Genomic DNA, 13,236 nt, shown 5'->3' on the forward strand with positions numbered 1-13,236 from the left:
AGTAAGTTTTCTAAACCTCTTAGCATTTTTGTTGCTCTCTTCTGGACTCTTTCCAATTTGTACACATCTTTCTTGAAGTGTGGCATCCAGAACTGGACACAATATTCCAGCTGGGCCAAGGAGAGCAATACAGTTACCTGATTTGTCTTACATGCATTATTCCTATTATTACAACCCAGAATATTCACTTTTTTCACAACTTCATCCTGTTGGCTTATATTCAAGTTGTGAGCCGCTATAATCACCAATCTTCTTCACCAATACTACTGCCTAGCCAGTTATTCACCATTTTGTAGCTGTGTATTTGATTTGCTCCTTCCTAAGTGTAGTACTGTCTAGTAGGTGCTGACTTCAGACAAGTTGTCCCATATGTCAGTCATTTTGAATTCTAATCCTTCCTCCAGAGTGCTAGCAACCCCTTCTAACATGGTGTCACCTGAAGGTTTTATACACACATTCCATTATCCAAGTCACTAATGAAAATATTGAATAATACCAAACTCGGAACAGAACCCTCTGGGAGCCCACTAAATACATTCCCCTCCCCCCATTTTGATAGTGTACTGTTAAAAACTACTCTGAGTGTGGTCTTTTGCACCCACCTGATAGTAATTTCATCTAGCCCACATTTCCCTAGTTTGCTTATGAGAATGTCTTGTGGGTCAGTGCCAAAAACCTTACTTAAAAACAAAATATATCACGTTGACAGTGCCCTCCCATCAATCCACTAGGCCTGTAACCTTGTCAAGGAAAGCTCGTATCAGGCATTGATGAGCCCGTTGGTGTTATGGATCAGCAGGCTGATGAATGGTTCCTACATTTCAGTTCAATAAAAATGTTGTCATTGCTTGCTAATTACTGAACTTCTTGACGTTTGTGTGTACTCTAGGTTAAAACTAGATGTATATAGTATACAGTATATAGGCTAAGCTGATACAAAATTTATAAGAACATTAATTTTAGGGGAGTGTATTTTTTGTGGAGACAGGTACAATACTACTTAGCTCATTGAGTGGCATTTCTCCTTGCCCAATCTAAGCCGCCCAAAACGTGTCTAGCTTTATAGATTCTGCTTTCCTTGTTTCAAATCACAGATCTGATTCTTAAACTCAAATCAAATGTTAGAAAAATCCTGATTTTTTTTTTCATGTATTAGCTCTGCTGCACAGTCACATAACTGTTGAGCAAAACAAGGCCTTGTATCTTACATAGTTATGATGCAGTATTATTGTGCCACCATATCACCAATAATTAGCCCTCTGGGAAAGTGGAAATACAAAGGAACTTTTTCATACTGTATTCACTTTATGGCTCTCATGTAAGAATATTGATTTGGTAAATACATTAAAATATCATGAGTTTTTGAAAATATAATAGAAATGCAAACTAAACCTGTCAATTTCTTTAGTAACAGAGAAGATTGGTCTATAATACAAAAAGCTTGCATGCTGCAGAGAAAAAAAAATCTAATATCAGAGCTCATAAGGTCTACAGAAGTGGTGGTTTGGGGCAGGAGATAAATGTAGGTGATCATGCTTGTGGTGCACCATGCCAGCATTCCACTGTGTCTCTATTCCTGGTGGACTTCCTAAGCTTCTAAATGCAGCATTTTCCAATTTGGAAAATCAGGCTTTCTTATGCTTAAATATTACTGAGGAGGTAAGTGCCCACAACTGCCACTGAACTTTAGGAGCCCCGGGTGCTTAACATCTCTAAGGATAAAAATAAAATGTTAAATGTGGAATTTAATTTACTTTTTAAAATTAACAGGGGAGGCGAGTGGTTAGTGTGCTATGACAAAGAGATTTCTCAAGGTGATTAGCAAATGACTACTTTTTCGAGTGATTGCTCATGTGTATTCCACTATAGGTGTGCGTGCTCACCATGTGCACCGGTGCACGTGGCGAGCATGCACACCTATAGTGGAATACACCTGAGCAACACATCTCGAAGAAAACCAGTTACGGAACAGGTAACTGTCCTATCTCTTCTAGGTCTACAATCTCCCATACATGCTCTCCTGTAGCACTCAAAAGGTCTACATGAAGGGAGCCCCACAACTGCAGAGTTCTGGAAGTCTATAGCCTTATTTCTCCCCTCCACGGATGGAGTCTGTGGTTAGTCAGGTACTTTGTGGGCAGCAGGGGTTACAGCAGAAAGAAACCACAGCATATGAAAGATGTCTCCCAAACTATCTTAACTGCTCCACTGTTAAGATCCCATAAGAGAAATTGCTTGGAGACATATTCATTAATATTGATTGATACCTTGTCCCTGAGTGCAGAAACTAGAATGCCTTACTCATAATGGTACCATGGTTGTACCGATTCCATCTTCATTTATGGGCATATAATGCACATAGAAAGGCATTCTTGCTAAATTTCCAATTAGATAAGTAGTAAACATAAGCCAGTCATTCCAAATTCTTTGATTCCATGTGCCATCAATTATAGTATCATTGATTACAGAGCTAACATATAGACCAGGGGTAGGCAACCTATGGCACGCGTGCCGAAGGCGGCACTCGAGCTGATTTTCAGTGGCACTCACACTGCCCAGGTCCCGGCCACCGGTCCGGGGGACTCTGCATTTTAATTTAATTTTAAATGAAGCTTCTTAAACATTTTAAAAACCTTATTTACTTTACATACAACAATAGCTGAGTTATATATTATAGACTTATAGAAAGAGACCTTCTAAAAATGTTAAAATGTATTACTGGCACGCGAAACCTTAAATTAGAGTGAATAAGAACATAAGAACATAAGAATGGTCTGACCCGGTACAGCCTAACGTCCATCTAGCCTAGTATCTGTCTACCGACAGTGGCCAATGCCAGGTGCCCCTGAGGGAGTGAACCTAACAGGCAATGATCAAGTGATCTCTCTCCTGCCATCCATCTCCAACCTCTGACGAACAGAGGCTAGGGACACCATTCTTACCCATCCTGGCTAATAGCCATTTATGGACTTAGCCACCATGAATTTATCCAGTCCCCTTTTAAACATTGTTATAGTCCTAGCCTTCACAACCTCCTCAGGTAAGGAGTTCCACAAGTTGACTGTGCGCTGCGTGAAGAAGAACTTCCTTTTATTTGTTTTAAACCTGTTGCCTATTAATTTCATTTGGTGACCCCTAGTTCTTGTATTATGGGAATAAGTAAATAACTTTTCCTTATCCACTTTCTCAACATCACTCATGATTTTATATACCTCTATCATGTCCCCCCTTAGTCTTCTCTTTTCCAAACTGAAGAGTCCTAGCCTCTTTAATCTTTCCTCATATGGGACCCTCTCTAAACCCCTAATCATTTTAGTTGCTCTTTTCTGAACCTTTTCTAGTGCTAGAATATCTTTTTTGAGGTGAGGAGACCACATCTGTACACAGTATTCGAGATGTGGGCGTACCATGGATTTATATAAGGGCAATAATATATTCTCAGTCTTATTCTCTATCCCCTTTTTAATGATTCCTAAAATCCTGTTTGCTTTTTTGACCGCCTCTGCACACTGCGTGGACATCTTCAGAGAACTATCCACGATAACTCCAAGATCTTTTTCCTGACTCGTTGTAGCTAAATTAGCCCCCATCATGTTGTATGTATAGTTGGGGTTATTTTTTCCAATGTGCATTACTTTACATTTATCCACATTAAATTTCATTTGCCATTTTGTTGCCTAATCACTTAGTTTTGTGAGATTTTTTTGAAGTTCTTCACAATCTGCTTTGGTCTTAACTATCTTGAGTAGTTTAGTATCATCTGCAAACTTTGCCACCTCACTGTTTACCCCTTTCTCCAGATCATTTATGAATAAATTGAATAGGATTGGTCCTAGGACTGACCCTTGGGGAACACCACTAGTTACCCCTCTCCATTCTGAGAATTTACCATTAATTCCTACCCTTTGTTCCCTGTCCTTTAACCAGTTCTCAATCCATGAAAGGACCTTTCCTTTTATCCCATGACAGCTTAATTTACGTAAGAGCCTTTGGTGAGGGACCTTGTCAAAGGCTTTCTGGAAATCTAAGTACACTATGTCCACCGGATCCCCCTTGTCCACATGTTTGTTGACCCCTTCAAAGAACTCTAATAGATTAGTAAGACACGATTTCCCTTTACAGAAACCATGTTGACTATTGCTCAAGAGTTTGTTTTTCTATGTGTCTGACAATTTTATTCTTTACTATTGTTTCAACTAATTTGCCCGGTACCGACGTTAGACTTACCGGTCTGTAATTGCCGGGATCACCCCTAGAGCCCTTTTTAAATGTTGGCGTTACATTAGCTAACTTCCAGTCATTGGGTACCGAAGCCGATTTAAAGGACAGGTTACAAACCTTAGTTAATAGTTCCACAACTTCACATTTGAGTTCTTTCAGAACTCTTGGGTGAATGCCATCTGGTCCCGGTGACTTGTTAATGTTGAGTTTATCAATTAATTCCAAAACCTCCTCTAGTGATACTTCAATCTGTGACAGTTCCTCAGATTTGTCACCTACAAAAGCCAGCTCAGGTTTGGGAATCTCCCTAACATCCTCAGCCGTGAAGACTGAAGCAAAGAATCCATTTAGTTTCTCCGCAATGACTTTATCATCTTTAAGCGCTCCTTTTGTATTTTCATCGTCAAGGGGCCCCACTGGTTATTTAGCAGGCTTCCTGCTTCTGATGTACTTAAAAAACATTTTGTTATTACCTTTGGAGTTTTTGGCTAGCCGTTCTTCAAACTCCTCTTTGGCTTTTCTTATTACACGCTTGCACTTAAGTTGGCAGTGTTTGTGCTTCTTTCTATTTGCCTCACTAGGATTTGACTTCCACTTTTTAAAGGAAGTCTTTTTATCTCTCACTGCTTCTTTTACATGGTTGTTAAGCCACGGTGGCTCTTTTTTAGTTCTTTTACTGTTTTTCTTAATTTGGGGTATACATTGAAGTTGGGCCTCTATTATGGTGTCTTTAAAAAGGGCCCACGCAACTTGCAGGGATTTCACTTTAGTCACTGTACCTTTTAACTTTTGTCTAACTAACCCCCTCATTTTTGTATAGTTCCCCCTTTTGAAATTAAAGGCCACAGTGTTGGGCAGTTGAGATGTTCTTCCCACCACAGGGATGTTGAATGCTATTGTATTATGGTCACTATTTCCAAGCGGTCCTGCTATAGTTACCTCTTGGACCAGCTCCTGCGCTCCACTCAGGATTAAATCTAGAGTCGCCTCTCCCCTTGTGGGTTCCCGTACCAGCTGCTCCATGAAGCAGTCATTTAAAGTATCGAGAAATTTTATCTCTGCATTTCTTCCTGAAGTGAAATGTTCCCAGTCAATATGGGGATAATTGAAATCCCCCACTATTATTGGGTTCTTAATTTTGATAGCCTCTCTAATTTCCCTTAGCATTTCATCATCACTATTACTGTCCTGGTCAGGTGGTCGATAATAGATCCCTACTGTTATATTTTTACTAGAGCATGAAATTTCTATCCATAGAGACTCTATGGAACCTGTGGATTCGCTTAAGATTTTTACTTCATTTGAATCTACACTTTCTTTAACATATAGTGCCACTCCTCCCCCTGCACGGCCTGTTCTGTCCTTCCGATATATTTTGTACCCCGGAATGATTGTGTCCCATTGATTGCTCTCAGTCCACCAGGTTTCTGTGATGCCTATTATATCTATATCCTCCTTTATCACAAGGCACTCTAGTTCACCCATCTTATTATTTAGACTTCTGGCATTTGTGTACAAGCACTTTAAAAACTTGTCCCTGTTTATTAGCCTGCCTTTTTCTGATGTGCCAGATTCTTTTTTATGTGACTGTTTATCATCTGATCCGGCCCTTACATTATACTTCTCATTTCTCTGCTCCTGACTATAACCTGGAGATTCTCTATCCTCAGACTCTCCCCTAAGAGAAGTCTGTGTCCGATCCACATGCTCCTCTGCAGCAGTTGGCTTTCCCCCATCTCCTAGTTTAAGAACTAGGAAGACTAAATGAAGACTCGGTACACCACTTCTGAAAGGTTGCCGGCCCCTGATATAGACTTACAGAAACACCATGAAACTGAGGCAGAAATAAACAAAAGTATCAGACTGTGTCATAAATATATATGTATGAAACCAATTCTGAAACCAGTGCTGTGTCTTTCTCATTTGTAAACCTTATACACTTTTTGGGTGAAAAAAAATTAGTGTGTCTGGGACTGTAGGTTAGGGATTTTATTAAGCACTTACGAACGATGATGATGGGAGGATGGTAGAGGTGAGTTGCACTTGACCAATATGATGGCTTTTGTAGACTTAGGATATCTAGTGCTGTAATAGCCTTCATCCCCAAATAGCCTATTTTAAAAAGCAGGTTGAAAGAAATTAGCATTGCTAAGCAGGTAGAATTAAGATATTTTAGATTACCTTGTCTGTGCATTTTTGTATTTTTAATGTAAAGATTAAACTTTAGACCCAGACATCTGACTTTCCTGGGTTCTTAATGCTTGTGTTTTGGGAAATACAGCATTCGTTTAAGGGGTTCTCCCCTTAAGTAATGATATGTTCTTTCAACCTTAACTCCAGTTTAACAGATTCTTTGGTCTGGGTGTTTGGCTTGTGGATGAATGGATTGAATTTACTGAGTATAAAGTTTCAGCCTGGAAAAATTACAATCAGTAGTTTCCCTGGGCATGGTTCACGATTATTTTTGCTATCCCTCCCAAAGTTATGTGAGGCAGGGTTCTGAATTATCTCTAGAGAAGAAAATAATAGCATATATTTGAATGGATTATAAATTCAGAGGTTGTGTTCTGAAGTTTTTTTTTTATTTTAAAAATACAGAATTAATTATATAACAGTAGGTAAAAATCTTCAAAACAAAATCTTAGATACAAGTGAATAAAATAACATACAAAACAATACCTATAGTGTTCTAGATCTTTTCATACTATAGCCATTCCTATCGTCCTTGGTATGTCCAGTATTTCACAAATTTGATACAAAGAGTGGTGTGGAGAACTGAAGGTTGAGAAAGACACTTCTTTGTTTTTTAACTTTGCATAAATTATGCAGGATAATTGCATAAAGCAAGGGCAGGTATAAGTGCTAAATGGTGGGAACTACAGCTCTATGGTTTCATTTTGAGGTTCTTCCTTAATCTTATCCATATTTGCTAGTCCTATTATGGTACTCTTTCCAGGCAGACTGTATGGCAGTATTAGATTAATGAGCTCTAACGTGGGTGTGAGTCCTGCCTGTTTGGATGTTTGCCAGAATGGGAATATTCCCAAAGCTGCAATAGTACTAGTGAATAAGCTACGTGTGTGTAGGTGTAGTGGTTTATTTGAATGTGGCAGAACATTTAGACAATCAAACTTTTCCAAACAAATACTGTTGGAACCAACTCATAGTGAGCAGAAAACGTAGTTTCCATCTCTGACAACCAGGCTCACTAAGAGAAAATGTATCAAGTCAAGGCCAAACGTATGTGTTACTTCAGTCAACTGCATTTTTTCCCCCCCTTCAGGTCTCGTTCGACGGTCGGACACTCGAGATCTCACTGGAACCAAAACTCTAGCTCTCATGCTGCTCGATCACAAGAACAACGGAACCGTAGTAGGATTTCCACAGTCATACAGCCGCTGAGACAGAATGCAGCGGAAGTGGTGGACCTCACAGTGGATGAAGATGGTAAATTATAATTGTGACTTAGATCAATATAATGAGGATGCAGGATGAAAGAGCGAAGGGACAGGGGGATGTTGTCAGCAGAACAGAAAACTGAGTTAACACTAACAAATGAATATTTGGTTGCTATTAAAATATAGTTGTTGCAATCAAAGGATAAGCCAAAATAAACCTGCTCGTCAGCTGCTCCATACAAACTAAATCTTGAATGTTGTTGCTGAGTTTACTTATGCTAAAAATAAACATTATTAGTGTAGTGGACATTAAATAAAAAAGTAGATGATACCTTTTACTGGATTAATGAGAATTTTGCTCTTCACTATGAAATTGTAATGCATTGAAAGATATGCATAGTATCAAGATTCAAGCTTAACTTAAGATCAAAGGGTGACTTGTCAGTCAGTTTGCCGTTTCTCTTCCTAATTACTGTCTATATTTATCATGAAGCTCTACAAATCAGAATTAAAGCAAAGGGGAGAACATCAGAAGCAATTTGGCTTATTTTTAAACAGGTATAGTTGTTAGAAAATCAAGAATTTTGAGATCTTTTATAATAAGAGGTAATAAAAGGGAAAATTTGGGAAGTTTTTAAAATTCCTCTACATCTAGTGGTTATACCAGCTATTCAGCAAGGAAGTGGGGTGTGTGTGTTTTTTTTAAATACAAGATTTCTTGACTCATTGCTTTTTAAAAAATGTATATAATTTGGTATCTACACTCGTCTTGTTGGCATTCTGAGTTTGTCTGATATCACCGTAGTTTTCTTTAGAGTAGAAATTCTGAGAACACTGATAAGGAAAATTATATTAGTACTTTGAGTAATGGCTTTGTCACTTGCAATCTAATGTTGACATGGTAAGCCCCTGGAGCTGGTAAATTTGCAATCCTGTTGCCAGATTATTGCCCTGACTTTACTACTTTACTCTTACTACCAAAAGCTTACTCATGCTGCTTGTTTTTCTCTTGCTGTTCGAATGCTCTGTCTATAAAGGGAGAGCAGTTACACTAGAAGATAGTAGTGGAGGTAAAATTCTGATTTCACTTGGAACTAGTGTTCCCATTTTAAAAGTTAGTGGGTTAGAGAGACTCATATAGTTGGCTTAAAGAACCACTATAAAATTCCAGCACACCTCACAATTGTAAATTCAGAAGTATATATGAGGAGCTGATCTGTGGGCTCAGGGAGGCAGGCTTAGAAGCATTAGAGAATAGAAGAAGCAGACAGAGCTTTAGTAATGCCATCAGCATGTCTTTAGTTTACCTTAACCTTACTGCTCTTTGTAGGGTAGTAACTTTTTATGTTCCAGTGTAAATTTAGAAACTTTGTCACAGTGAAGTTTGATGTTTGGGAAAATTTTTCAAAAGGATTAATTTAAAAACGTCTCTGGCAAAGTCAATTAATCTTAAACAAAAAATATGGAAAATGGTTGTAGGAAGAATTACTGTGTGAAGTAGATAAAATTACACCACTTAAATGTGAAAGAAGATTAGTAATTCTGCTGTTAAGTGAAAATCAACTCATCCTTAACTATGGAGCTGCTAAGGTATCTCCACAGTGGTTCTCAAGAGACTCTCTCCCATTGTAATTGACTTTTTTGCCTAGCTTAGTGATTCAACAGTCTAGTATTGATGGATCTTACACCATCTTCAAGAAAGAGACTGTGGTATTACAAACATTGCATAATGACATTACATTGAATCACAGGATGAACAGGATAATTGTAAAACCGGGGAGAGCTTCTATTTACACTCTATCACTAGTAAGTGGTATGTTGGGAAAGAGTACTACAGGACTATTTTAATGAGGTTTTAACATTTCCCCTAACTTCTGGAAGTTGCTGCTAAAGATTCCAGCAGGTACTTAAAATCTGTTGGCATTTTACTGGTTGAAAATAAGGAGGAAAAAATTGAAAGTAAATAGGCCTTTTAAAAAACCTTTTTCTCTAACATACTTTTGGGAAATATTCTATTCCAGTTTTTGAAAAGGAGATGGTTATAGCAGCTCTTTATTACTACAACTATGTGCTTTAGTTTAATAAACAAATATTGTTTGAAAATAGTTGATTTCAAAAGGGGTGCCAACTTGTCTTGTAATTTTTACATATTTAATTGTGCCCAATAACAGAAGGAGTTTTTGAAAATCAGAGCTAGTATGACGCTTGGAATTATTAAACTTGTGTAAAGTAGAACCGTTAATTAAGAAATATGCAGGTTTTTTGAAAAGCCACTGGACCAGGTTGTGTAAACTTGTACAGTTCACTGATATGCATTAAACACAGATGATGATTATGAACTACAAGCAATCATATAACTGCTTGCTTAGGGATATGTGGAAGTCAGTAGTAAATGAGTAAACCAGTACTTGTATCATATATTACAGTGACTTAGTTTCCTTTCTAGTTATGTATAATTGCCAAATAAATCAAATTCTCTGGTTTGGCTTGTGGAATGATTTTATACTGACTTTTTACGACGTTTGACTTTACTAAAAAAAAAAAAAGCAAAAGAATGCTCACTTTAAAACTCTTCATACTTTGGATTTTTCACACTTGTTGGGGAAATAGAACTAACTTTCACATTTTATATCCTATCAAGCCACTTGTTCTGAATTTATCAGCATCTGGTAGAAATAAAATCCAAAACTTCCTGTAAAATAAACAGTTGTAAGGAAAAGTGAATTTCTTGGGATCTTTAAAAGCTTAAATAGCATGTACTTTTGCTGTAATCATTATACTGATTCTCTGTAATGTCCACACTTCCATAGAGCCCACAGTTGTGCCAACAACCTCAGCTAGAGTTGAAACCCAGGTTGTGAGTTCTACTTCCGGTAACAATACCAATACATCTACCTCAGAGCAGGCCTCTGATGCTGCTATAAGTGTCTCCAGTAGCCAGATCTCTACAGCACCAGAGACATTGACTACTCTTCCCAATAGCAGCACTGCTGGGACTTCAGTGGGAGGTACAGAATAATAGAACTTTCTCAAGATCTGTTTTATGTGTAAATTGCTTTGCTACCTGTTATTATATGCTTAGGCCTGGCTTTACTTTGTGTAAATGAATTATTGTGTCTGTGCAGATACTGTTTAGCAGAATGGCAAATTTAGATATTTTTCAAAGTAACACAGTCTATTAATATTTAACAGAATAGAAGTTAAAGGTCCCATGAGTTTAAGGCCAGACTCTGCCTGTCCCTGTGTAAGTGTGCTAGAGAAGAGAGATCTTAAGGAAACTCCCTCAACACACACATGCAGGGGTCAGTCATCGTTGGACTTCAGGGGAGCATGAGGTCAGCTAGTACTATCTGCAATACTAGTAGACCCAGGAAGGGACTTCTCTGGCCACAATATGTGTGCATGGGACCTTGTCTTTGCCCCTAGCCAGCAGCTCCAATGAAATCTGGGTTTGAATGCATTTTGAATGTAATAATGCAAGATTCTTCCTCTGACAATTCATATGAACAGATCTAACTGATTAGTTTCAGGACTTCTCATAGGAGTAATTGAAGCCACCTTTCATATCCTTTTAAAATGTTTGAGTTTCAAGTGTCATTTGGTGAAGTCTCCTGTAATTTTGTTTGATGTGGATGTCTTTCCTATCCAATTACTCACTATTTAATGGGTTAATGATTGATTAAATCCAGATACTTCTATTTCAGACACCATTTCATCATGCATCTTCCACTTCCTTTTCCAAGTTTCAGCAACACTAAATTTGTTTAATTTCTCTCCATTTTAAGATGATGTAAGGAGAACTGCCTCTAATACTACACTGGAAACTGGTCCTCCTGCCATGCCAAGGTTACCATCATGCTGCCCCCAGCATTCTCCGTGTGGAGGATCTTCACAGAATCACCATGTATTAGGACACCCTCACACAAGTTGTTTTCAGCAGCATGGCCACCACTTTCAACACCACCATCACCACCACCATAATCCCCACTCAACTGTCCCACTATCTCCTTCGTTCAGTGACTCCAGTTGCCCTGTTGAAAGGCCTCCTCCAGTGTCAGCTCCTTGTGGAGCAAGCAGCAGTACTGGCACCAGCTACCATGACCAGGCATGTTTAACTTTTATGATTTTTCACTTTACATTTTTAAAGTGATGTTAGTGGTATAATAGAATAAAACTACTGAATTGGGAATTCACTTATCATTATCTGTGGCAGGTATAAAAGAGGCTTGAAATAGGAAAATTTGAAGCATGAGTTCTGAGCGGTGAAATTAAATTAAATTAAATTAAACAAAACAAAAAACAGAAACAACTCCAAACTTACTCATTGGATGTTGACACTGTCAGTTGTACACCTCTTAAAATCTTTAAATGTTCCTGTTTTATTTATAAAACAGAAGACCAATGGCTTAGAATATACTCCACATACTTTGGACTCCTGAGTAGTTCTAAAGTATATAGCAGTCTTCTCTAATATGATCTGACTCTAAAGGTAGGCTCTTGAGGTTACTATAGTTCTGTGACTAATTCAGCCACTGCAGAAAAACTAATTTGTCAAGTATGTTTTTCAGAATCCTTTTTAGAATATTTGCACTTTAACTTCAAGTTCTTTTTAGAAATGCCTCTTATTTGTAAGTTGTTTAAAACTGCAGTTTCTGGCCTCTGAGAGCTGAACTGTATAACTTATTCCTAGAACCTATGATTTTTTTTTTAACCATGCTCTTTGTAATAAAGCTTTTGATCATTTTTATAACTATGAAACTTTTGTCAGTTAGGCCCAACTAAGAAGAATGCTAAGGTTACTGTTTGCATCTATGGAAATGTACAATGAAGCTCCCTCATGGGCATTGAATTAAGACTTGTTTTCGGACAAATGATTATAAAATAGAAAATAATGAAGCTAAACTGAAGAACTCTTATGAGTGTGAACATTCTTGTTCAGCTCAATCCTCCTTCACAGTGTTCACTAAGCTTGTGAACTTTACACAATAATCATATCTAAAGAATGCTCTACATTGGGGCCTTAAGCATTTTATTGCATTAAATATTTCACTTGCAAAACATTGCAGTAAATATATTTTGTTGTAGCACACTTAAAGGTTACCTAGCTTTAAATATTTGAAGAAATGCTTGAAAACAAGTCAGTTTGTTTATACAGCAGGCACTGCCAGTAGACTTAAGCAACAATGGTATAAGAAGTCATGGAAATGGTGCTTTCCATGGAGCATCAGCATTTGACCCTTGCTGTCCTGGTTCTTCATCCCGAACTGCAATTTATGGGCATCAGGCTGGTGCTGGCCCAAGCCAACCAATAGCAATAGATGGATATGGAACAACCATGGTTGCACAGCCCCAGCCCCAACCTCCTGCTCAGGCCTCGCTCTCATCATGTCGACATTATATGCACTCTCCTTGTAAGTACACTTACTCTACCTATAAATATACTTGTGTGAAATACAAAACAGGAAAACAACTTCCCTGACAACTTTGGTTATACCGTCCTCTTGATTAGGCCTTAGAACCAGCATTCCTAAACCTACAATAAGAAATATTTTTACTGTTGGTAAACCATCAGGGTCCTTCTGATAATTCTTGCAGCATGGAGGAATTTAAAATAAAC

The 13,236-nt window shown here is 38.0% G+C and overlaps 1 protein-coding gene across 2 annotated transcripts in view; it reads left to right on the forward strand.

The window, feature by feature from the left end:
• Positions 1-13,236, forward strand: part of RNF111 (ring finger protein 111) — a 95,127-nt gene that overhangs the window by 45,532 nt on the left and 36,359 nt on the right. For both annotated transcript variants that reach the window (XM_044980286.1, XM_044980288.1), the window contains exons 4-7: positions 7,505-7,668; positions 10,430-10,627; positions 11,405-11,724; positions 12,775-13,030. In XM_044980286.1, the coding sequence (XP_044836221.1) occupies positions 7,505-7,668; positions 10,430-10,627; positions 11,405-11,724; positions 12,775-13,030 (938 nt within the window). The remainder of the gene's footprint in view (positions 1-7,504; positions 7,669-10,429; positions 10,628-11,404; positions 11,725-12,774; positions 13,031-13,236) is intronic.

Source organism: Mauremys mutica, chromosome 11, assembly GCF_020497125.1.
Source record: "Mauremys mutica isolate MM-2020 ecotype Southern chromosome 11, ASM2049712v1, whole genome shotgun sequence".
In the NCBI taxonomy this organism is placed as follows: domain Eukaryota; kingdom Metazoa; phylum Chordata; order Testudines; family Geoemydidae; genus Mauremys; species Mauremys mutica.